The sequence below is a fragment of the Urocampus carinirostris genome, chromosome 13 (assembly GCF_059441175.1).
Source record: "Urocampus carinirostris isolate Australia breed hairy pipefish chromosome 13, RoL_Ucar_1.0, whole genome shotgun sequence".
In the NCBI taxonomy this organism is placed as follows: Eukaryota; Metazoa; Chordata; class Actinopteri; order Syngnathiformes; family Syngnathidae; genus Urocampus; species Urocampus carinirostris.
Window position 1 is genome coordinate 2,701,931 of NC_142361.1, and position 27,053 is coordinate 2,728,983.

Genomic DNA, 27,053 nt, shown 5'->3' on the forward strand with positions numbered 1-27,053 from the left:
ATTGTGACTGAAGCTGAAGGCCAAGGTGAGAAATATACGGCCTGACACTGATGTAAAGAAATATACACAATTTGAGGTGTAATCTGAAAGTATTTTGCAGATATGCGTGAAAAGGCTGCCTTGGAGCTGCTGGAGTCAGAAAGGATCTACGTGTCCCACTTGTCTCTGCTGCTCAAGGCCAACATCTCCTTCAATGGCTCTGAGGCGCTGGCGGTCAAGGACAAACGGTGACAAGATTACTTCATTATAAGCCAGCACAACTTCATGCACACCCTTGTTTGAATTTAAAAGGTTACAGTGATTGTGAGGCAAGAAAAGGTTAATCTAATACAGGGGTCTTCTTGTCCTGTTTCATCTGAAGGGACGAGATAGATAGATAAATACAGGGCTCTCCAACCCATTTCAAGCTGACAGCTGCTTTTTGTTACTAATAAGCACAAAAGGCAGGGATATGAATTTCTAAAATAGCAACTTAACTAGATAGCTTTATAGATGACTAAAAGGCTGCTTGATAATTAGCTAGAAAGGTAAACGGGTAAAAAAACTAAAAGGGAGCTAGATAGCTAGCTAAACAAGTAAAAAGCCGTCTAAATAGTTGGATAGAAAGCTAAATAGTTAGATACAAAGGAGTCCAAAATTTAGCTCGATAACAAGCAAAAAGGGCAAAATATTAGCTAGATAGCATGCGAAAAATGTTAAAAGCTTGCTGGATAGGTTGTTAAACAGCTAAAAAGGTAGCCATAAAGCATGCTAAAAACAGCACTAGCTGGGGCGGCAGTAGCTCAGGAGGTAGAGCGCTCGTCTTGGGATCAAGGGATCCCAGTTCGAATCCTGGCTCGTCCGTGTTACATGTCGAAGTGTCCTTGGGTAAGACACTGTACCCCTAATACCCCCCAAAAGCAGGTTAGCGCCTTACATGGCTGCAAGGCCGCTATTGGGAAATGTGGAGCACATTGTAAAGCGCTTTGGGAAGTCATTGACTTGAAAAGCCCTATATAAATGCAAATCATTTCATTTCATTTCACTTTTTTGCCAATTCGCTTTATATTAATGTCAATCATTCGCTTGAAGAAACCCATGAATTGGAATTTAGTTGTATTACCTGGAAAATTAATCAATGAACAGATGAATACATTGTTTTATAAATGATTAAATTCTGATTCTACTCAATTAATCGCTTAAAAATAATCACGGAGACTTTTTTCGTACATGAAGCCCATGAACCTATGTTTCTTTGAATTTCTAAAATAACAATTTTTCATGTTATTACCAAGTTAATCGTTAAAAATTGGGTTAAATAGATTGTCAACTAATAAAAAAAAAAGTTTTGCCATAAAATCTATATAACCTAGCACTGGTGAGCTATTCACTGAACCTTGACTTTCCTTAGGGGTCACTCTTGGTTGGAGACCCCTGATCGGATAGCCCGCTGTTTGCTCATGTAATAGCTAAAGAGCATGAGTTAAAAACTGCACAAGAGGCTATTTTTGTTATTGGTTTTGTATCTGTTTGGATGTTTCCAACCTAACTTCTCAACTTTTCTGAGTCACAGTAGACCCTTTCCAAGCTCTCTGAGGTTCCTGATCCAGCAACACTTGGATCTGCTGCACACCCTGCAGGAGCGTGTTCTCAGGTGCCAGTGGCAAGGCATTATGGGAGATATCTTTATGAGGCTAACCACCAAAGAGGTAGTGCAACACTTAAATAGAAATACTATAAATAATGGACACAAATAAATCCAGGGTCTCTGCTGAGGTAGGCGGCTTGGGAAAATTATTTGATATTTTTTCAAACATTATTAATATACTGCATAAAAGTAGTGCACAATATTCACAACATACTTACTTTCTTTCAACTTATTCACGCATAAATCAAATCCTCTATGAATACAACAGCAGTGGAAATTATCTATGAAATGGTACACTTCTTTGTTCGTATCATCAGATTTCAGGTCGCTAAAGTTTCTTGTTGAAAATAGCTGTGCCGTTGGGCTTTAGACTGAATTAGAATATAGGTTGGTTCAGGTTGGCTTTGATGGCGGACAAATCAGGTTAGCACTGCTCGATCTCTGCGTTTATACTCTCATCTGCGTTGGCCTCGAGTGTGTTGTTAACTATTATTTTTACAATTCGAACCATTTTGACAGAGCTAGAAGTAAAGCAGCCGAGTCCTGCCATGGCGGGCGGAGACATAACTGCGTACAATTCTTGCTCAAAGATGTTGTGCCAATTTCGGAGGGAATGTCAAGGCTGGATTTTATTAACAAGTTTGTTGAAAAGCTTCTGTAGTTTAAAAAGGAGGAGATACATGCCATCATAAAGTTGCCTTCTGGCAAGGGCTTTGATGTAAGTTTTGTAACGGCGGCTCTTCATCAAGAGTTTTAGAATCGCTTTGAGGGGGTGAGGCCCCAGTTTTCTGGATTTACAGTGGAGAAGCTGACTGATAATGCTAACAAGATAGTCATTGTCAGAATGTTTAATGAGGTGGTGAGTGCTGATGACGTCTGTTATTGGTTGAGTAGATAATGCTTGGTAAAAGGCCAGGCTATGAAGGTGAGGGACGAGAAAGGCTATTGGACTGGTGCCTGGAGGATACCCATCCAACAATGGAAAGATCCTCAGGGCTTTCAGGGACTGAAACACCTCCCGTTGACTATAGTCCTGGGGGAAAACCGTGGCTTTATCCACTATCAAAGACAACTGAAACTCGCAATGTGGTGAGCATGGGCATCTGGCTGAGGTATGTGATGGAATTGTTTGTGGAAAGTGCAGGACAATTGGACATTCCTATGAGGAATGTACAAATAGCAGAAAATGCAACCTCTGTGGAGAAACAAACAACCTCTATAGGAACTGCCCGAAATCGTTTGCTAACAAATTGAAAGCTAGGAAGGCAGTTAACAAAGACAACAAAGACAATTAAATGATGTCAGACAACATAGATAATGAAATGAATAAATGTAACAAAGACAATGAAATGAATAAATATAACAAAGACAATGAAATGAATAAAGTTATGGAAATACCAAATGAAAATGAACAAGAAATGAATAAAGTTATGGAAATACCCAATGAAGATGAACAGGAAATAAATAAAGTTATGGAAATACCCAATGAAGATGAGCAAGAAATGCACAAAGAAAATGGACAAGACAAACAAATTGAAAATACAGATGTCCCTACCAAAACCCCTGGAGGAGAGACCAAAGAATCAAATTTGAATCAGGAAGGACCTGGAAATTCTAATTCGATTTTTCATACAATACCTGAATTTGAACAAGACAAACAAATTGAAAAGGCGAACGACTCTCCAAAAACCAATACGGGCACCGGAAAGAGGGGTAAAAGTAAGACAAAATTGGGGGTGGTGAAAACACCGGAAACAAAGAGAAGAGATTTAGAAGAAAGCCGATTGCCGATGAAAAAGCCCACAAGGGAACTGTATGAAGTTGAGCCGGAGGAAGTCGGGGAGGGCAAAAATCTGACCCTTTGTGGGCAGGGAAGTAAGAGACCCCTCGATAGGTCCTCTGGCTCACCCCCCAACCCAGAAAAAAGGGGAAGACCTGGAACCACAGACAGAGAGTCAGAGGATTCCAGAGTTTTCCCCGGTGAGTCTCCAAATTAGGTACTGCTCTTAAGTGGTGTGTCTGACACAGGTGACACTCTCGATGATCACCAAAGAATGGACTCGGATCCCCCGGTTTTGTCTAAGTAGTTTAAATACTTTAACAACAATTATGAACATTACATTCTCTACTATCAATGTGAGAAGTGTGAGATCAAAGGTAAAGGCTCACAGCGTTTTCTCGTTCCTAAAAACTATCAGAACGGATGTGTTTTTACTACAAGAATGCTGCATCCCCTTTCTAAAAAATTATAAACAGTGGGAAGAGATTTGGCCATATCCGTCATTATGGAGTGGCTCGAATGAAAACCGTAACGATGGGGTAGCCATTTTAATAAACAACCCTCAACTCATCATAAAGGGGAGTACTGTGATGAGAGACGGACGCACAATCTTAGCAAGACTTTCCTATATAGGGAATGATTTTAACCTCATTACTATATACGGCCATCCCGACATACAACTCAGGTACGAACTCTTAGAGGACATCCAGTCGCATATGCTAGGCCATCAACCACTAATCGTGGGAGGAGATTTTAATTGCATCCTAAGTAGGAAGGATAGAAAGGGGACCGATGAGGAGTTTAAAGTAGATAAAACATCAACTTTATTACAAGACATGTGGCGGACATTTAAACTGGAGGACTGTTTCAAATCCATACATCCAGGAGAGGAGGGCTTCACCTGGTTCAGTAATGACAATGCCAGAGCCTCTCGAATAGACTACATATTTACAAGGGGTTTAGCACTGAGGGATGCAAGATTAATTCCTGTTTTTTTTTTCGGATCATTTGCTACTGTCCTGCTCTCTCCCATTTCCTTCAGGTATGACTGTTAGGAAGGGTCTGTGGAAGTTATACTGCTCCTTGCTGGAGGATGAGGCTCTAGCCGCACAATACAGGGAGCTGTACAAAGACTGGCAGACCCTTCAAGACTCGTATGATTCATGAGCACAATGGTGGGAGATGACAAAGAAACGAACACAGACCTTTTTTAAAAATGCAGGGAAAAACAAGAAACTTAAAGAGATTAAACGCATGTCGGGACTACAAAGAAGACTCCAACGCTATTTCATCCTAACAAAAAAGGGGATGGACTTTAATGATGAAATCAGAGAGACCAAACAAGAACTAAACGCTTTGGAAAAATGTGCACGCTACTTTTTAAAAAAAATTATGAGCAAAAGTGAGGGGCTTTTTAAACTTCAAAACGAAAACGGGCTAATAACAAAGGAAAGTAGTGAAATAACCAAATTAGGCGAAGACTACTACAAAAAAATATCTGAAAAGAAAGAAACATATGAGAATGAAATGGGACATGTATTAGATCATATTTCAAGATCAGTGCGTCAAGACCCCTTTTTAACATCGGACTGAATGATTGCATAAAGACTATGAAAAAAGGCAAATCACCCGGGAGGACGGGCTCAACCTAGAATTTTACCTGACTTTTTGGGATATTTTAGCACCAGATCTGATTACTGTTTTTAACGAATTTTCCAGTCGAGACAACATGCCAGACAGTTTCAGAATAGGGATAGTTACTCTATTGCACAAAAAAGGAGACAAAACTGACTTAAAAAACTGGCGACCCATAACGCTTTTAAACGTGGACTGTAAAATTTTCAGCAAGCTTTTAGCAACACGAATGTCTGTAGTCTTGGGAGACTTGGTTGATCCGGACCAAACCTGTGCCATCGTGGGAAGGAAGATCAGCGACAGTCTCATGCTGATCCGTGACACCATTTGTTATGCGAGAGACAGAAACATGCGACTTGCGGTCCTAAACCTAGACTTTGAGAAAGCCTTTGATCGAGTCTCGCACCAATACCTCTTCAGGGTATTGCAAAAATGTGGTTTTCCCCAAAAATACATCAAGTGGGTGGGACTGCTATATCGAGACATCTACAGCAAATTCATGATTAACGGGAATTTATCGGCAGCAATCGAGATCAACTGCGGTGTACGTCAAGGTTGCCCTATGTCTCCCCTTCTCTATGTTCTTTGCATTGAACCTTTGGCACAAATGTTAAGAAAAGATAGATTTGTCGAAGGGATCAATATCCCAGGAAGCGGGGGACAAATTACCAAGTGTGTTTTGTACATGGATGATTTTAATATTTTATGTACTGACCGCGTATCTGTTAGAAGAGCCCTTGACTTGACTGACCTGTTTGGGAGGGCGTCTGGGTCAAGGCTAAATAGAGAAAAATCACAAGTGAAGTTTTATGGACCGTGGAAAGAGACAGAAAAGGCAGGACTCCGACTGACGCTGTTAAAGACAGACCAGAAAATTCTAGGGATAAAATCCAATGCGGATGGAGGAGGCGAGACCAACTGGGACGACGTGACAAGGAAAGTTAAGCAAAGACTTGTTTTTTGGACACTAAGAAAACTGACAATAGAGGGGAAGGTCCTAATCATCAAAGCGATCATCCTCCCACTGCTTTTATCATTCAGTTTAGTTTTTATGCCCAAAAGAAACGTGCTAAAGCTCCAACCAAACAATTGTTTGATTCCAGTTTCATTTAGTTTGCCACCAACACATCTCTTTATTCTGGATTTGTTAAAGAAGTTTGATTTAGAAACACAAGAATGTCGCACTTTACAAAACCACAGGGCCCTTATTGCTATTGTGCAATAGCGAGCAACAGTGAGTCCTGTGCGGGGTCTGGCGTTTGGCAAACCTACAACGGTTTGGAGCAACGTGAATCATCCTGCCCTACCAAACAGACTACGAGACTTGTCATGGATGGTGGCTCATGAGGTTCTCCCAGTCAGAGCCGTAATGGACCACCGAGGAATGTCAGCGACTTCGACATACCCTCGACCTGGTTGTGGCGCCCAGGAGTCGGTGAGGCACCGTTTTTGTGAGTGCAGCGCTGCCGAGGACTTGTGGACAATGGCCGACCAACTAGGAAAATTCCCGGACTTGCCAGCAGGGGAGGTCCCTGACGCACAGTACGTGCTTTACGGGGTGAGTCGGTCGAGGAGGTCACGGAACGACTTTGCCAGGGACTGGCTTACTCTCGCTGCCATCAAGGACGCCATCTGAACCTCCAGAAACCTGCTGGTATGGAGGTGCAGGCAGATCCCCCTCGTGGCTGTGCTCCAAATGGCTGCAGATACCATACAATCTGCGAGCGGCGGGCCTAGGACGCAGTCATAAAGAAGAATCGTCTGCGCCCACCCGGGGGGGAACCGGAGCTACACTGTGGGGGTCCCGGCAGCAACGGCCTGGTTGTGGAAAGTAGAAGTAAGAAGGGAGAGGACCCACACAGAGGACTGGAGGATGCTGCTTGGGAGGGTGGGATGGCAGAGCTATGCCCTTGCACAATATTATTGCCCTTTACACGTTGGTTAACTACTGTAACTCTGAAATTGTTTAATTGATGTTGAAAATGTCAAGAAAAAATGTTAAAACGTCATATTGTCACGTCATTTTGTCACGTCATTTTGTCAGACATAACAAAATTGTGGATATGCTTGTTTGCTGTTGGGATTGTCGTGTTTGTTTTGCTGATGTTGGTGTTGGTGGATTTGTTCAGACCAAAAAACAATCAACTTTGGCCTGGACGGATCTATTGACACTAACAAAGATGTTATATCACGAAATTGTGAATATGCTTGATTGCTATTAAGATTGTCGAGAAGGGTTCTTCAAACCTCACATTGTTTGTTTGCTGCTATTAGTGTCAATAAATTTGTTCAAACCGGAAACCTAGAGGGACGATAACAAAGAAACACAATTTGGTCCGTTTCCACGGCAACCACCAATAACAACACAAAAGGACATGTGTTGTAATCTGGCACTTTACTTCAGAGAATGGTTGCCCTGTAAATGCAGTAAGAAATAAAGGGCTCACATTTTATGCAACACAGCCCTCATTAGAGATTCTTTCTGCGCAGTAGTAAATATGAGCTCTCTTTGTTAACGCAGTCTTGAATAATCAAATGACCCAGAAACACGTGATATAAACGACACAGAGTAGAACAGAAAACCGCGCAGGTAGAAATGTCGTCTGCTGTGTGGGAGCACGGCGCCATTGGCGTTCTGCAGCCGAATGCATCATTGGCAAATTCCCCACATGGTTGGCGCCAAGTGGCTGCTGGGTTTAATATGTAAAAAACGAACGCGAATTAGTTCATTTTCATTGTTGAACCCTGTGGCTTAAAATCAGGTGCAGCTTGTAAAAAGACAAAATTTAGCTTGGTTCATGACTTTGAGTATGTGGCTTTTAATCAGATGTCCTCTTAGTCCGGAATTTACAGTAGATCTTGGTGAAAAGATGAGTACAAGATAACACAAAAATATTTCCGAAAATTAACCTTCCTGATTCATTAACCTTAGATGCAATTAAATAACCGTCACTCCGCAACTTTTGGCCGAAATAGAAAATTCAACCAGTTTGTGGAAGAAAAGATGGGCTTGAGGCCTATTTTTTCATTTGTCATTTTTGTCCTAAATAATAGTTTCAAACTAAGGTGCGAGCAAAAATGTTTCCAAATACTGCACTCGAAGATATCAATGTATTTTTTTGGGGGGTTTGAACAATTTTATTGCCACTATCAACAGCAAATAAACAATGTGAGGTTTGAACATTTTTTTTGACAATCTTAACAGCAATTAAGCATATTCACAATTTCGTTATATCTGACAATATGACGATTTAATTTTTTTTTCTACATTTTTAACAGCAATTAAATACATTCACAATTTCATTATATCATATTCTAACAATATGAGGTTTAAACAATTTTAATCTACATTTTTAACAGCAGTTAACCAATGTGTAAAGGGCAATACTATTGTGCAAGGGCATAGCTCTGTCTTCTCAAGTGGGATTCCATCCCACCCTCCCAAGCAGCATCCTCCAGTCCTCTGCCTGGGATGCTCAGATGGGTCCTCTCCCTTCTTACTTCTACCTTCCACAACCACCCGAATAACCAGGCCGTTGCTGCCGGGACCCCTGGTTCCCTCTTCCCGGTGGGTGCGTCCTAGGCTTGCCGCTCGCAGATTGTATGCTATCTGCAGTCGGAGCACAGCCACGGGGGGGATCTGCCTGCACCTCCTTACCAGCAGGTTTCTGGAGGTCCAGGTGGCGTCTTTGATGGCGGCGAGAGTGAGCCAGTCCTTGACAAAGTCGTTCTCTGACCTTTTCGACCGATTCACCCCGTAAAACACGTACTGTGCGTCAGGGACCTCCCCTGCTGGCAAGTCCGGGAATTTTCAGCACTGCACTTACAAAAAAGGTGCCTCACCGACTCCTGGGCGCCACAGCCAGGTCGAGGGCATGTCGAAATCGCTGACATTCCTCGGTGGTGCGTTACGGCTCTGACTGAGAGAACCTCATGAGCCACCATCCATGACAGGTCCCGTAGTCTATTTGGGATGGCAGGATGATTCACGTTGCTCCAAACCGTTGTAGGCTCGCCAAACGCAAGCCCCCGCACAGGACTCACTGTTGCTCGCTCCTGCACAATAGCAATAAGGGCCCTGTGGTTTTGTAAAGTGTGACATTCTTGTGTTTCTGAATCAAATTTCTTTAAAAAGTCCCGAATAAAGAGATGTGTTGGTGGCAAGTTAAAGGACACTGTTATCAAATGATTGTTTGGTACAAGCTTTAGCTTCCGCAAGTACGAGACCATCCAGAACTGGGTCGTCGCTTGACTTTTCGGGTTGTTGGGTGGGCCCATAGCGTTTTGGAAGTGGAGGGAGACATATTTGCTCCCAAGGAAGAGCTGGAGGTCAGGCACCCCTTTCCCCCCTTTTTCCTTTTCTTTTTCATTGTATCTCTTTTTATCCTTTCCCACTTTGAGCCCCAGATAAAGTGAAAGATGGCTCAGTCCAGTTGTAAAAGCATGTTTCTTTCGGGTATAAAAACTAAACTGATTGATAAAAGCAGTGGGAGGATGATCGCTTTGATGAGTAGGACCTTCCCCTCTATTGTCAGTTTTCTTAGTGTCCAAAAGCCAAGTCTTTGCTTAACTTTCCTTGTCACATCGTCCCAGCTGGTCTCGCCTCCTCCATTTGCATTGAATTTTATCCCTAGAATTTTCTGGTCTGTCTTTAGCACCGTCAGTGGGAGTCCTGCCTTTTCTGTCTCTTTCCACAGTCCATAAAACTTCGCTTGTGACTTTTTTCTATTGAGCCTTGACCCAGACGCACTCCCAAACAGGTCAGTCAAGTCAAGGGCTCTTCTAACGGATAAGATTCAGATTCAGATTCAGATTTACTTTATTGTCATTCGTGTACACGTGTATACAGAACGAAATGTCGATACATCTGACCCGCACAGTTTCTTTGAACGTCAGCCGGGATAGATAAGATTAACCATGTCTTCGTCAGAATTTTAGCGCAACAGTTCGTCATCTCGCGGTTCGATGCCACTTCCAGTTGTTAAATGGTCCAGTTTATTGTCCAGAGAGCGAACGTTGGAGAGGAAAATGGATGGGAGAGGCGTTTTGCAGGGTTTAGCCTTTAGCCTAGCTGTTAGCCCGGCCCGACAACCTCGCTTCCTCGTCCGGCGGTCACGCCGCTGTCTTGCCACTCTGCTTCGCTGCTTTGTAGGCCGCTGGGTCTTGTTGACATAGCAGTCCGTGGCTAATAAACACTCCCGAGTGGTCGTAGCACCGAGGGCTTGATGTCTGGATGATCGCATATCCAGCAAAAAAAACTGCGATCGTATCTTAATCTGCAGTTCGAGCCGACTTTGTGCGCCATCAAAACTGAGTCGAAGACTGGATCTTATGGCCGACGTGTAAAAAACCGTTAAAATCATCCATGGACAAAACACACTTAGTAATTTGTCCCCCACTTCCTGGGATATTGATCCCTTTGACAAATCTATCTTTTCTTAAAATTTGTGTCAAAGGTTCAATGCAAAGAACATAGAGAAGGAGAGATAAAGGGCAACCCTGACGTACACCGCAGTTGATCTCTACTGCTTCTGATAAATTCCCGGTAATCATGAATTTGCTGTACATGTCTCGATATAGCAGTCCCACCCACTTGATGTATTTTTGGGGAAAAACACGTGTTTGCAGTACCCTGAAGAGGTATTGGTGCGAGACTCGATCAAAGGCTTTCTCAAAGTCTAGGTTTAGGACCACTAGTCGCATGTTTCTGTCTCTCGCATAACAGATGGTGTCACGGATCAGCATGGGACTGTCGCTGATCTTCCTTCCCACAATGGCACAGGTTTGGTCTCTCATGACTGCAGACATTCGTGTTGCTAAAAGCTTGCTGAAGTTTTACAGTCCACGTTTAAAAGCGTTATGGGTCGCCAGTTTTTTAAGTCAGTTTTGTCTCTTTTTTGTGCAATAGAGTAACTATCCCTATTCTGAAACTGTCTGGTATGTTGTCTCGACTGGAAAATTAGTTAAAAACGTAATCATATCCGGTGCTAAAATATCCCAAAAAGTCCGGTAAAATTCGAGGCTGAGCCTGTCCTCCCCGGGTGATTTGCCTTTTTTAAAAGTCTCTATGCAATCATTCAGTTGGTCTTGGGTAAAGTCCGATGCTAAAAAGGGGTCTTGACGCACTGATCTCAAGATATGATCTAATAAATGCCCCATTTCATTCTCATGTGTTTCTTTCTTTTCTTATATTTTTTTTGTAGTAGTCTTTGACTAATTTGGTTATTTCACTACTTTCCTTTATTAGCCCGTTTTTGTTTTGGAGTTTAAAAAGCCCCTCACTTTTGCTCATAATTTTAAAAAAAATTAGCGCATACATTTTTCCCCTTCTTCTATTTCTCTTTCTTTGCTTCTTATTATGATGCCCTTACTCTTTATTTCCGCCAAAGTGTTTAGTTGTTGTTTGATCTCTCTGATTTCATCATTAATGTCCATCCCCTTTTGTGTTAGGGCAAAATAGCGTTGGAGTCTTCTTTGTAGTCCCAACGTGCGTTTCATCTCTTTAAGTTTCTTGTTTTTCCCTGCATTTAAAAAAAAAAAATCTGCGTTTGTTTCTTTGTCATCTCCCACCATTGTGCTCATGAATCATACGAGTCTTGAAGGGTCTGCCAGTCTTTGTACCGCTCCCTGTATTGTGCGGCTAAGGCCTCATCCTCCAGCAGGGAGCAGTTCAACTTCCACAGACCCCCCCCAACAGTCATACCTGAAGGAAATGAGAGAGAGCAGGACAGTAGCAAGTGATCTGAAAAAAAGACAGGAATTAATCTGGCATCACTCTGTGTTAAGCCCCTTGTAGATATGTAGTCTATTCGAGAGGCTCTGGCATTGTCACTACTGAACCAGGTGAAGCCCTCCTCTGTATTTATGTATTGATTTGAAACAGTCATCCAGTTTAAATGTCCGGCACATGTACTGTAATAAAATGGAAGTTTTATCTACTTTAAACTCATCGGTCCCCTTTCTATCCTTTCTACTTAGGGCCCGGTCACACAGTTGTTTGCGTCTGTATCGCGGGTAAAATTTTGCAGTTTTTTTTTGCCCGTGGTTGCCCGCGATGGAAAATGCGCAAAATTGGCCAACCCGCTGTTCATCAGTGGTATGCCCCCAAAACAGACGCCGGCAACTGTTCCGCTTCCTCATCGCGTCATTTCCGTGTCATTTTCTCGTGTGGACCACAGGTATAAAAGCTGCCGAGCCGGCGTTATGCCGAGAAATGCATCCTTGCCGAGATTTGCATCCCCTCGCTACTACAACCACTTTTACCTCGTTTTATCTCACTTTTATATCACTTTTAGGGAATTTAATGGCGAACATATAACCAAAACCACTTCGTCTTGCATTTGTTGGGAATGTAATACAACTTAAACCATTCCGTCTTTGTATTTGTTGTGAAGGTAATCGAACGGTAATGCACGCCGTATACAAATCACTTTTGAGCAGGTAACATGTTTATTTTGCCTTTTTCTATTCAAATTGCTCGTATTGAAACTGTTATGCACTCTACCATAAAGCTTATTTTTGCATAATAAGCTTTACGGTAGAGTGCATAACAGTTCTCAAAAGTGATTTATATACGGTGTGCATTACCGTTCGATTACGTTCACAACAAAAACAAAGACGGAATGGTTTATGTTGTATTACATTCCCAACAAATGCAAGACGAAGTGGATTTGGTTATATGTTCGCCATTACATTCCCTAAAAGTGAGATAAAACGTGGTAAAAGTGGTTTTAGTAGCGAGGGGATGCAAATCTCGGCAGGGATGCATTTCTCGGCATAACACCGGGCTGTAGAAATCATAACCGCTCAAGACACAGTCCCGTGAAGATCAAGATTTCAAGCTATGGCACCGAAGAAGCCAATATGTTATTATTGTAATAGTTTTTCATTTTTATTTTATTATCTTGTTATGAAATGAAAAGAAATGTCAAGAAATAAAAATGGAATAAGACGAGGTCACTACGGTGACGGGGATCCATGTCCACCCCTTAAAGTCTCGAGCACAGCTGACGTCTGCTCGGCAAATCGCGCTGTATATACGCGGAGAAAGGCATTTGACCGTCACACGCGTAACAAGCTAATTTCACGTAATAACACCGCAATACAGGCGCAGAACATGCTATGACCGTGCTCCACCCACGATTACCCGCTGAAAATTCGCGTCCTGCCCATGTGTAACCACGCCCTGGCCGCGGCCAGAGCACGTCGTTCTGTGTCATTTCCGCGTCATTTCCGCGTCATTACCTCGTGTGCCGCCCACGGTTAACACGTGGTCTAAAGTTTTGAGCAGCGCAAAACTTTTTCGCGCGGCAAACTGCGTTTGAATTTCCGACCACGTGTAAAGCACTGCTGTATCTTGTCTACATGGCGATCTCAAAGCGTCCAACATCGTCTGCTTCACAGGCAGAAATTTCTGGCCGTGATTCAGACGCAAACGGCTGTGTGACCGGGCCCTTAGGATGCAATTAAAATCTCCTCACCACGATGATGTGTTGAGGGTTGTTTATTAAAATGGCCACCCCATCGTTACTGTTTTCATTTGAGCCACTCCATAATGAAGGATATCTCTTCCCACTGTTCTTGTAGTAAAAACACATCCGTTCTGAAGGTTTTTTTAAAAACGATAAAACGCTGTGAGCTTTAACCTTTGATCTCACACTTCTCACATTGATAGTAGAGAAGGTAATGTTCATAAGTGTTGTTAAAGTGTACAAACTACTTAGACGAAACCGGGGGATCAGAGTCCATTCTCTGGTGGTCATTGAGAGTGTCGCCTGTGTCGGATTCCTGATTGGGGCACAAAGCACCACTTAAGAACGGTACCTCATTTGGAGACCCACCGGGGAAAAGTCTGGAATCCTCTGACTCTGTCTGTGGTTTCAGGTCTTCCCCTTTTTTCTGGGTTAGGGGGTGGGCCAGAGGACCTATCGGGGGTCTCTTACTTCCCTGCCCACAAGGGATCACATTTTTTTCTTCCCCGACTTCCTCCGGCTCAACTTCATACAGTTCCCTTGTGGGCGTTTTTATCGGCTTTCCTCTAAATCTCTTGTCTTTGTTTCCGGTGTTTTCACCCCCCCCCCCCCAATTTTGTCCTATTTTTACCCCTCTTTCCAGTGGCTGTATGGGTTTTGGGAGAGTCATTCGCCTTTTCGATTTGTTTGTCTTCTTCAAATTCCGATAGTGGAGTAAAAAACAATTTTGATATTTTGGACTCTCTTCCAGGCCCTTCCAGATTAATATGGGTTTTGGGAGGGGGAGGGACAGTTGCCTTTTCTATTTGTTTGACTTGTCTAAATTCAGGTATTGTATGAAAATTCAAATTTGAATTTTTGGCCTCTCCTCCGGGTCCTTCCTGACTCAAATTTGATTCTTTGGCCTCTCCTCCAAGTCCTTCCCAACTAGGGGTTTTTGGAGGGACATCGGTAATTTCAATTTGTTTGTCTTGTCCATTTTCTTTGTGCATTTCTTGTTCATTTTCATTGGGTATTTCCATAACTTTATTCATTTCATTGTCTTTGTTATCTTTATTCATTTCATTGTTTTTGTTACATTTATTCATTTCATTGTCTTTGTTGTCTGTAATCATTTCATTGTCTTTATTGTCTTTGTTAACTGCCTTCCTAGCTTTCAACTTCATCATCATCATCATGGCGGCGCCCTGTTCGGCTGCGGCTGCATCGGCTTGCAATGTTTTTTTTACACGTCGGCCATAAGATCCAGTCTTCGACTCAGTTTTGATGGCGCACAAAGTCGGCTCGAACTGCAGATTAAGATACGATCGCAGTTTTTTTTTGCTGGATATGCGATCATCCAGACATCAAGCGCTCGGTGTTTATTAGCCACGGACTGCTATGTCAACAAGACCCAGCGGCCTACAAAGCAGCGAAGCAGAGTGGCAAGACAGCGGCGTGACCGCCGAACGAGGACATCAAGCGCTCGGTGCTACGACCACTCGACATCAAGCACTCGGTGCTACGACCACTCGGGAGTGTTTATTAGCCACGGACTGCTATGTCAACAAGACCCAGCGGCCTACAAAGCAGCGAAGCAGAGTGGCAAGACAGCGGCGTGACGAGGAAGCGGGCCGGGCTAACAGCTAGGCTAAAGGCTAACCCCTCTAACATCCATTTTGCTCTCCAACGTTCGCTCTCTGGACAATAAACTGGACCATTTAACAACTGGAAGTGGCATCGAACCGCGAGATGACGAACTGCTGCGCTAAAATTCTGACGAAGACATGGTTAATCTTATCTATCCCGGCTGACGTTCAAAGAACCTGTGTGGGTCAGATGTATCGACATTTCGTTCTGTATACACGTGTACACGAATGACAATAAAGTAAATCTGAATCTGAATCTGAACTTGTTAGCAAACGATTTAGGGCAGTTCCTATAGAGGTGGTTCGTTTCTCCACAGAGGTTGCATTTTCTGCTATTGCTACACTCCTCAAAAGAATGTCCAATTGTCCTGCACTTTCCACAAATAATTCGATCACATACCTCAGCCAGATGCCCATGCTCACCACATTTTTGGCAGAGTTTTGGTTGTCCTTGATAGTGGATAAAGCCACGGTTTTCCCCCAGGACTATCATCGACGGGAGGTGTTTCAGTCCCTGAAAGCCATGAGGGTCTTCCCATTGTTGGATGGGTATCCTCCCGGCACAATTCCAAATGGCATTCTCATCCTTCACCTTCATAGCCTGGCTTTTTATCGAGCAGTATCTGCTCAACCAATAACAGATTTCATCTGCATTCACCACTTCATTAAACATTCTGACAATGACTATCTTGCCAGCATTATCAGTCAGCTTCTCCACTATGAATCCAGAAAACTGGGGCCTCAGACCCTCAAAGCGATCCCAAAACTCTTGCAAAAGAGCCGCCGTTACTAAACTTACATCAAAGCCCTTGCCAAAAGGCAAGGTTATAATGCAATACATCTCCTCCAGTTTAAACTTCAGACACTTTCGAACAAACCTGTTCAAAAAATCCAGCCTTGACATTCTTTCCGAATCAGCTCACACATCTTTGAACAGAAATCGCACGCTGTTATGTCTCCGTCCACCGGCATAACGAGCAGATACATTTTTTTTTTAAAAGAAAGAAAATACTGCTTGAATGCATCCCTTTTTTCATAGAGTGACTTCCTGGATTTGTACCTGTCCTACATGAAGGAGCTACCCGACTGCCTGGCTGTCGTGACCATGCTGGCCTCCAGTTCTGTCAAATCTTCAGGCAGGACTCTGCAGCTTTACTTTTCTAATAGGAACGCAATATATCGCAGAACGAAAGGATGCAATATAATAGTGGACAATGTACCTCTTAAAACAGATTGATACCAGAGCCACAAGCCAAAGTTCTCAATCCTCCTTGTCCTGCGATTGAAACTGAATATCCCTTATTAAAGTACACAGTCCAAAATTTACCTTCAGTGCAGGCGCGCTGGTCAATAGAGGGGGTGCGCGGGATGTGTATAGCTCGCCCATTCCTACCCCTCACCTAATCAATTTACTCCAGGTCTTTTGCTTGAGCTTCTGGGTATTCAAAGTTTGTTATGTGGCTTTTCATCAGTAAGTGTCTCAACAATGAACACAGATTGTTTAATAAACTTCCATATAAAGGATTATCTGATTATGTTTAGCCAAAACGAGTTCTGTTAGTGTGACATCTTGACTGTAAACTGCAGTTAAAATTGTTTTTTATATGTACTGGACTGAACCCTGTAAATACTTACCAATGTCTTGGTTTTGTACATGCAGCAATCGGCTTCATGGGTAACAACATAACAAGTTATCACGCAAATTTGTATTTTATCGCCAAGCCTTATGTACACATGAAAAGATTCATATATGGCTTGTGAGCCATTGGTTCCTGACCCCTGCTCTATGTCTGGGGCGGCAGTAGCTCAGGAGGTAGAGCACTCGTCTTGGGATCAAGGGATCCCAGTTTGAATCCCGGCTTGTCCGTGTTACATGTCGAAGTGTCCTTGGGTAAGACACTGAACCCCTAATACCCCCAATAAGCAGGTTAGCGTCTTATATGGCTGCAATACAAGGCCGCTATTGGGAAATGTGAAGCACACTGTAAAGCGCTTTGGGAAGTCATTGACTTGAAAAGCGCTATATAAATGCAAATCATTTCATTTCATTAGGTATTTCATTTAATGCATCTATCAAAAAAGCAAAAGGATGTAGTTTATTAAAGCAACACATCCTTCTGAATAGTTTAATAATAATAATGATATATATGATTATAATAATTCTACAGCAGAGACAATTTAATGTGAATGTGTGTAGGTCAAAAGTGTGGCCAATATGTCTTCTCCAATTCACATCTATCAGAATCCTCAACGAGCATATACATTTAAAAAAAAAAAAAGAAAGAAAACGCTGCTTGAATGCATCCATTTTTTCATAGAGTGACTTCCTGGATTTGTACGTGTCCTACATGAAGGAGCTACCCGACTGCCTGGCTGTCGTGACCATGCTGGCCTCCAGTTCTGTCAAATCCTCAGCCTTCCTGGAGGTAAAATACAAGACCTGTCTTGTCAAATCAGTCTTTATTTTTTGTGTGACGTCGACCATATTGGATGGGCCCAACAGATGCGGTTAGATGTTGTCACAAAAATTATGCAACCATTTTTTTGGTTTCCCGTTAAGTGAAGGGCAGAGGAATAATCTCACTTCAATGCAACTTCCAATGCTCTATGAAGCCTAAGAAGTATATAGTGCCTTGTTTTCCAGCTGAAATAAACTCCAGGGAAAACCCACAGTGTCCCTGAAAGCCTGGCCGAAAATGGAGAACACTCAGCTGGTGAGTGGAGGGCAGAGCGACACAGTAAGGGAAGGGACAAAAGTTGGTGATGGTTATCTGAAAATCAAATGGAGGGACTTGCAGCCCTCAAATTATTTCAGGAATTGCAGCGAGCGTTTTTTACAAAATATGTTTTATGTATATTCGAGCAATTTTATTTTAAGTAGGTAAGATTCACGTTAAAGACACTCGATATGATAAGTTAGCTGGTGGCTTACTGTTGCCATTTCTTACAACGTAAACGAGCTGCTTTTTTTTTGCGATTAACCAGCAGTTTAAAACGATAATCTTCAGAATGTCACATGTATTGTAAACTGTTATGTGCTCTCCCGTTAAGCTTATTACGCAGAAATGAAGTGCCAAATTATCAATGGGCAAAACAGGAAACAATTGTTCAGAAGATAAAACATCATTTTGACGAAGAAAGTATTTTCAACATGCTCAAAAGTTATTTCTGTATAAGGTGCAAATTCTCTATGAGTTACTGTTCTATTGCATCCCACAATAATTTAGATACAGTCATTTTAGTAACTTTTGTGCAAGCGGGACATTTCATGCAGGGGTGCATTTCTTGGCAAAACGAAGCAGAGCAGCATTGATGAATAGGGATTCTTCTTTTACAAAAGTCAATTCCATTGAAGTTGGGAAAAAGTTTAAAATGTCAGTAAAATTAGAATAGAATGACTTGCAAACCTTTTCTAACCCATATTTAAATGAATACACCACAAAGACAAGATTATCCATGTTCAAACTCATAAACTTTATTTCCATAAGCAAATAATGATAAACTTAGAATTTTATAATTGCAACAAGTGCCAAAGTAGTTGGGAAAGGGGCTTCTTCACCATTGTGTTACATCACCTTTCCTTTTAATAACACTCAATAAACGTTTAGGAAGTGAGGAGACTAGTTGTTGAATCGTTGATAGTGGAATCCTTTCCCATTCTTGCTTTATGTACAGCTTCAGCTGTTCAACAGTCCGGGGTCTCCTTTGTCTTATTCTGCGCTTTATAATGCGCCACACATTTTCAATGGGAGACAGGTCAGGACTGCAGGCAGGCCAGTCAAGCACCCGCACCCTCTTACTACGAAGCCACGCTGTCGTGAGACGTGCAGTGTGTGGCTTGGCATTATCCTGCTGGAAGAAGCAAGGGCGCCCATGGTAAAGATTCTGTTTGGATGGCAACATACTTTGTTCCAAAACCTGAATGTACTTTTCTGCATTAATGGTGCCTTCACAGATGTGCAGGTTACCCATTCCTTGGCCACTCATGCACCCCCATACCATCACAGATGCTGGCTTTTGCACTTTGCGTGCATAACAGTCTGGGTGGTTCTGTTCTTCTTTGGACCGGAGGACACGACGTCCACAATTTCCAAACACAATTTGGAAAACTGACTCATCAGACCACAGAACACTTTTCCACTTTGTATCAGTCCATTTTAGATGGGCTCGGGCCCAGAGAACCCTGCGGCGTTTCTGGATGTTGTTGATGAATGGCTTACGCTTTGCAACATAAAGTTTTAACCCACACTTACGGATATAGCGTCGAACTGTATTGACTGACAGTGGTTTTCCAAAGTGTTCCTGAGCCCATGTGGTGATGTCCTTTACACATTGATGTCGGTTCTTAATGCAGTACCGCTTGAGGGCTCGGAGGTCACGGGCATTCAATAATGGTTTACGGCCATGCCGTTTACGCACAGTGATTTCTCCAGATTCCCTGAACCTTTTCACAATATTATGGACTGTAGATGATGATATCCCTAAATTCCTTGCAATTGTACTTTGAGGAATGTTGTTTTTAAACTGTTCAACAATTTGCTCACGCAGTTGTTCACAAAGAGGTGAACCTCGCCCCATCCTTGCATGTGAATGACTTAGCTTGTTCGGGTCTCCCTTTTTTATACCCAGTAACAACTCTCACCTGTTGCTAATTCATCTGTTCACCTGCAAATAGTTGGTTGATTTCCATTCATCCACTTTCTGAGTAGTTATTGACACCTGTCCCAACTATTTTGGCACGTGTTGCTGTCATCAAATTACAGAGTTGATGATTTTCTCCCAAAACAATAAAGTTTATGAGTGAAGACAATAAATATGTTGTCTTTGCTGTGCATTCATTTAAATATGGGTTGAAAAGAATTTGCAATTTACTTGGATCAATTTTTATTTGCAATTAACACACTTTCCCAACTTCATTGGAATTGAGTTTTGTACAATATAGTGGTAAAGATTTTGCGGACTGAAGTGAAGCAGACCTGACAATTTGTTTAGATATGTGAAAATGTCAGGAGGAAGACTGTATATGTTGGAAGCTAGCACTGCTAATGCTATCCTCAGTTTCTCCAAATGGCGCCCTTTGTGCTTTCTGACAAGGTGAGTCACCTCATCTAACAACAATATTCGTTTGACTAGTCATTGCCAATGGTGTTGAATAGTATAGCTCTTTGAAAATGAACTAATTCACGTCCGTTTCTTACATATTAAACCCAGCGCCCACTTGGCGCCAACCATTTGGGGAATACCCTGTTGACGCCTTCGGCTGCAGAAGGCCAATGGCGCCGTGCTCCCACACACCAGACGCCGTTTCTACCCGCGCAGTTTTCTGTTTTACTCTGTGTCGTAATGTCATGTGTTTCTGGGCCATTTGATCATTCAAGATGGCGATTACAAAGAGAGCTCATGTTTACTATGCGCAGAAAGAAAACACAAATGAGGGCTGCGTTGTTTGAACCGTGAGCCCTTTATTTCTTACCACAGCAACAGGGCACCAAGCTGCGTTTCTACGAACATGTGGCGCGGTTCCCACCGCAGGACCCAGTTCATTAAATCTTTCTGTCAGGCATCCAAGAGGCTGGACCCGCTGATTTGGTCGCCCACGTGTATCGTGGCTCTCTGGCTGGCAGGATACATGAAGCGCTTGGGCATGGGCAGGACGTCTGCCTGGGCGATGGCCCGGAGAAGGTCAGCAAAGTGGAGGGGTAGGGTGAGCAGGGCAAAGTGCCTTAGAGGCGCGTGCTCCAATACGTCAAGTCAAGTCACATTTATTTGTATAGCCCTCAATCACAAAAATGTCTCAAAGGACTGCACAGGATTACAATCACACCATCGCCTGATCTTAAACAACATGCAGGCAAGGAAAAACTCAAAACCTCAGCGTCTAGATTTAAAAACTTACACTGAGGTTGAAGATCTTATCTCCGGAGTCAGAGCATTCCACCGCACAGGGGCCCGGATGGAGAACGCTCTAGAGCCTGCAGACTTCTTCTTAGCTCTCTGAGTCACAAGTAGACCGTCATTTTCAGAACGGAGGCTCCGTGCAGGAACATAGGGGGAAATCAAATCTGGGAGATAAGAGGACGCTAGTCCATGCAAACATTTGTATGTTAGTAAGAGAACCTTAAAGTCACATCTTAAGTGGACTGGAGCCAGTGCATGTTGGCCAATACAGGAGTAATATGCTCAAACTTTTTTTGTCTTAGTCAAGAATCTCGCTGATGCATTTTGAACCCACTGCAAATATTACGGAGGTGGAAGTAAGCTATTCTAGTAATATTTTTCACGTGTAACTGAAACAACAGATTAGGATCAAACACAACACCTAGATTTTTGACCGAGTCACTTTGGGTGATATTACATTTGTCTAGGTTCAGGGCAAACAACTCTTGACAATGAGCTGAACCAATAATCAACATTTCAGTTTTTTCTGGGTTAAGGCGCAAAAATTAAGTGACATCCATCTTTGAATCTCAGTAAGGCAAGCCTCCAGATTTCTACAACTTAACTGTTCAGTTGTCTCCAGTGGGAGATACAGTTGAGTGTCATCTGCAGAGCATACCTGACCCGACCTCTTGTTGTTTACTGTTTACTGGCCTTGTCCATTGTTTACTATGGTTTACTACCGTCTATCATGGTGTCGTCATATGTGTACAAAGACCACAGAGAAACTGACTCCACAGGCCACACCCCAGCCCGGGTTACTCCTTCTCTCAAGCATCTCCCAGCCCACATTCACACACATTCAGACTGTCACAGGCAGACAATCACACAACTCCACACAGGACAAACGAGGCTTGTCAGATACAATTTCAATTACATCAAGACATCACCTCACGAGCACATGTTCAAAAAAAACCATAAACCTAGCTGTGCTGAACGTGTGCTCTCTTTTAGATAAAACTCTTATCATTAAATATTTGATATCAGACACTAGCCTGGAAGGGATTCTTTTAATAGAAACATGGCTTGGTACAGATTGCCTATTTGTTCTCAATGAGGCCTGCCCACCACATTTTAGCTATTTATTTTCAACAAGTGAGGAAAGAGAAGGAGGTGAGACGGTATCAATGTTGGAAACCTTAAAAATAAATTAAGTTATTTTTTCCACATCCTATTCTTGAGAGCATCATGCATTTTTGTTTAGCAGTCCCGCCATTCTCTGCGTAAGGCTTTGCAGACCTCCCCATATGTCCACCAGTTCCATCAGGATAGGCAGAACTAGTCCATTTTCAATGCAACTGCCTTAAAATTGTTCAGTCCATTTGATTCCGAGGTACCACTCCACCGAACCCCCAAGTCTTTGTTTAATATATTTCTAAGGTCAACCACAAAAACAAGGTAAACTTATGCACACACTATAGGTAAGATTGGGCCTAAAAAAAAAATCACTGACCCATCCCGAGCCTGACCAATTAACTCGATTTGCAAGACTGAGTCTGACACAAACCTGACATTTTATATCGTACTTGCGAGGACCTGGGAGGAGAAGGGGGGATTTTTGCTGGTCCCAGCCAGGCAACTAGTTCTTTGTTGGTCCTATAAGGACCGCTTGGCGGTAGCAACGCAGCGGGACAGACACAGTCATGCGGATTGTCCACCGCACGACACTTAGAACCTGTCATTTGTAACGAAATTTAAGCTAAATAAGAATGTATAAACATTGTTGCCGTATAAAATTCGTGTCTCGCTGCATGTCCAACACCCTGGGACTAGACCGAGTATTTAGTCAAAGAAAAAACGAGCTGAAAAGAGACCTTAGTTGAAGACTTTTATTACATAGTTACAAAATAAAAATAAACAGCGTATACCCTGTGCCAGTGGATCAGGAAAGCGTTCTCCCATGAAAGGCATCGAAAAAGTTTCATTTTCACAAAAAGACTATTATTAAGAATGGACCCAGCTGGATGTTCATGGTTGTATGATAAGAGTATGGTAGATTCAAGGGCAGACTTACAAGAACACCTCACAGAAACAGTGTTCATTTTACCTCTGAAAAGTGATGGGTCCTGGGGACTTGCATGCTCAAAAATCTATGGGTCCCGACAGAGATCTATGGGTCCCCAAAATTTAGTGTTATAGAGGTTGAAATTGTAAATCGGCGACAAATATATGATCTCATCTCATTAGCTGCACCGCTTATCCTCAGTAGGGTCGCAGGGGTGCTGCAGCCCATCCCAGCAATCATCGGGCAGTGGGCAGGGCACATCCTGAACTGGTTGCCAGCCAATCGCAGGGCACACAGGGACAGACAACTCGCTCGCTCATTCACACCTATGGACAATTTGGACCGGCCAATCCACCTGAAATGCATGTCTTTGGAATGTGGGAGGAAACCGGAGTGCCCGGAAGAAAACCACGCAAGCACGGGGAGAACATACAAACTCCGCACAGGAAGTCCGGTAGCCGGATTTGAACCCACACAGGAGGTTCCCGAGACCCTAGAACTGTGCCACACACGCGTTAACCACTGCGGCGCCGTGCTGCCCCAAATATATAATATAAATCTATATTTTTCAGTTTTAATAATCACACTTAATTGGTAATACAAAGCATTTATCACTTCAGATTTTTCAGTTCACAAAAATATTGTACATTATACAAAATAATATTGCTGAAATATTAGTCTATATATTCATGCAGTTTTAATCACTTCAGATTTTTCAGTTCATGTATTCTTCGTGGTTTGCTGTCCCGCCACAGTTGATCTCAAGGTCCAATTGTTTGGTAAGATGCACATTCATAAGCGTGTTGCGATATTGAGGCGGTTCCGTTTTCTTGTGAGGATGCTGTTTTGGACGCTAAAACCCTCTCACAACCTGCAGTATGTACGGCTGATGTCATTGCAATCTACGTCAACAAAATGAGATTTGGAAAATCCTCCTTGTGGAAATAGATTATACTGCTCCACAAACTTCTGATATTATCCCGGCTATATTTCCGTGCCAACACCACCTCTTTCAGCAGACCCCATTCTCTTTGTGCAGCACAGATTGATATTCTCGCCTCTGATGTTGTTGAATGCTCAGTGTAATCATCCTCCATCCACTCAACAGTTTTTGATTTTCCATAGTGCTCACACACACATCTCTATCTCTTCATTTCCATATTCATTTCTTTCCTTTGCTGTCAGGAAGCTAAGGGGTCGCATGCCGAGAACAGAAAATGAGAAGAGAAGATCTCCTTCAGGAAATCTGTCATTTATATGGTCAATCAAGTTGTCGACGAAGGCAGCAGTGACTGTAGCTAAATTGAATCCTGGGGAATATGAAACCTTATGAATGTCTTTGTAGGTTCCATTAGCGAGGTCTTTTCTCAGCTGCACTAAATGAGGAGTGTCTAAACCTTTAACAGCTTCCAATTCTGCAATGCATTGGGCTTTCTTCCCATTGACCAGTCCTAGTTCCACATTCTCAGTTTGAAAAAATTTGGAGAGTATCATCACTGGTGCCATGACATCTAACATCATGTAGGTAATTGATATGAAGTTGTTGTTTGACAGTTTCTTGTACAGACCAACACTTTTGGGGTCCTTGCTGGCCTCAGAGCTGGCATCCCGGAAATAGACCAAGAGTGACTTGTAGATTGTGCTGAGTGCATTGTAGTAGGACAGACATCTCACAGCATGGATCTCTTTGATCTTCAGTGGTTTTTCATCCAAGATAATCTGTACATCATGTAGGGATTTTTCTCTTTTGCTGCTGCCTCTAAAGTAATAAAAAGACTTGCCAGTATTTACTGGTGCTGTACAAGAGCTGGAATTTTTCAGCCACCTGGGATGTGCACAATGCACATAAGATACAACCGACTGTCTTACAAGATAGGGACTAGTAAACACAGGTCCCTATGTTACTCGGGGAGGACTCCCCTGCCTGCCAGTCCGACTCCCCTGCCTGCCAGACCGACTCCCCTGCCTGCCAGTCCCACTCCCCTGCCTGCCAGTCCCACTCCCCAGCCTGCCAGTCCGACTCCCTTGCCTGCCAGTCCGACTCCCTTGCCTGCCAGTCCCACTCCCTTGTTTGCCTGTCCTGTTTGCCTGTCCTGTTTGCCTGTCTGATTTCGCCTGTCCTGTTTGCCCGTCTGATTTCGCCTGTCCTGTTTGCCCGTCTAATTTCGCTTGTCCTGTTTTCCCGTCTGATTTCACCTGTCCTGTTTGCCCGTCTGGTTTCACCTGTTTGCCCGTCTGGTTTTGCCTGTCCTGTTTGCCGGACCCCCCCTGCCGAGCGCCGAGTCCAGTCGTCCGACGCCAATGGCGCCTGCCTCTCCCCGTTCCTGCGTGTTCGGAGGAGGGAGCGGGGTTGCCCCAATCGAGAGCGTCGACCAGTTCCGACTCCGCTGCCAATCGCCTGTCCGACCCGCCCCTGCCAAGCACCGAGTCCGATCGTCCGACGCCGATGGCGCCTGCCTCTCCCCTTTCCTGCGTGTTCGGAGGAGGGAGCGGGGTTGCCCCAATCAAGAGCGTCGAACCATTCCGGGGTGCGAGGTAATAATTTTTCTTTTTGGGACCTCAGGAGCTGTCCCTTAAAGGGAGGGCTCTGTCGTGTCCAGCATGGTCGCTGTGGCGACCGTCTGGCCCCGCCCCCTGGGCACCAGCTGAAGCAGATTGCCTAATTTGCGCGTTTGCTTCTTAAGGGGGGGTTTGGGTTTTGCGGGTGCTGGCTCATTACATTTTCTTTTCTGTTTTGCTCTGTCCTGTTTTGTTTGACTCTGAAGAAATCTGTGTTGGCACGTTTTGAGTTAAAACCTGTTTTGTGAGTATTCCCTGGTCTTAGTTCCTGTTTGCCTGTAAGCCTGTTTTTGTTTTGTTTGTCCCTGAGAAATGGACGACTTTTATTTTGCTAAAAAATAAAAATACTAATCTTTAACGCAAATTAGTTCTCCCTTCCTGCCTCCTGCCTCCGTTCTGGTCCGGTCTCCTTGTGACATTCACTTGATAAAATTGGAAATTATTTGAATGCAACACAAACTTTTTATTCTTTTTTCGGTGTGTTTTTTTTCGACTTTTTTTAAAAAATTCCTTTAAAAAAAAATCTCATTGTGCTTATTTTTTCCGAGCTGTTTTTTCTTTTTGTTCTCTATTTACTTTTTCCTACATTTCTTCCTTTTCTTTTTTTCTGGCTTTCTTCTAAATTTTTCCTTCTTTTTTTTCTCTTTCTTTTGTTTATTTTTTTTCTCAGCTTTTCACTACTTTTTCATTTTGGTATTTTTTTCTCTTTTGTTCTATTCCCCCCTTCCTTTAAGTCATTTTGTGCATAATTTTACTTAATATTGGTCATGTTGGGATTAAAGAAGCAAAAACAACCTGAAGAGCAGTTTAGGACCCAAAAAATCCGGTTTGTTTTTAGTGAGCCGAGCCGGTTCTCCGCATTTAGGACACAACGTCAGGGGAACCCGTGTATTTTTACGTTCATGCACTGTAACTTTGACTTAAGTCGCCTCTTGATAAGTAATTTTGAGCCCTCATTTTTGTGCGCTGGCTAGATTTTCTTGTGCGTTGAGAATGTGCGAGCAGTGCGCAATTGCTTAGAGGGAACACTGGTTAAAACTGGTGACATTTTCATTTTTTCTTCCGTCTTATTTTCAGCACTTTTTGATCAACTTTCCAAGAGTCCGTGTATTGTAAAATAAGAATCATAATTGATGGCACTATTGCTAAGAATTTTCAAATTTTTCCACACCAAGGTCGTGCATAAGATTTATGAGGCTTTTAAATTTATTAAATGGAACATCTTCCTCTGCCATCCACTTAACTATTTTTAGCAGTAAAAGCATGGCCAAGTCTTCTTTTTGATGTCGTATCTGTTCATACTTGTCTCTCTCTTCCTGCAGCAACGGAATTTTCGTAGCTAATTTGTAATTTTCATTGTTGTTGTGCCGATCCAATGTGCTTTTCTGAAAGTTTGTATTGAGAAATGATT

General features: G+C 42.9%; 1 protein-coding gene across 6 annotated transcripts in view; it reads left to right on the plus strand.

Moving 5' to 3' along the window:
- Positions 1 to 27,053, plus strand: part of arhgef33 (Rho guanine nucleotide exchange factor 33) — a 62,736-nt gene that overhangs the window by 14,005 nt on the left and 21,678 nt on the right. For 4 of the 6 annotated variants that reach the window (XM_088351360.1, XM_088351361.1, XM_088351365.1 and 1 more), the window contains exons 7-9: positions 101 to 227; positions 1,553 to 1,688; positions 17,460 to 17,567. In XM_088351360.1, coding sequence (XP_088207486.1) covers positions 101 to 227; positions 1,553 to 1,688; positions 17,460 to 17,567 — 371 coding nt within the window. The remainder of the gene's footprint in view (positions 1 to 100; positions 228 to 1,552; positions 1,689 to 17,459; positions 17,568 to 27,053) is intronic. The other 2 variants (XM_088351362.1, XM_088351364.1) reach the window with 1 other exon arrangement.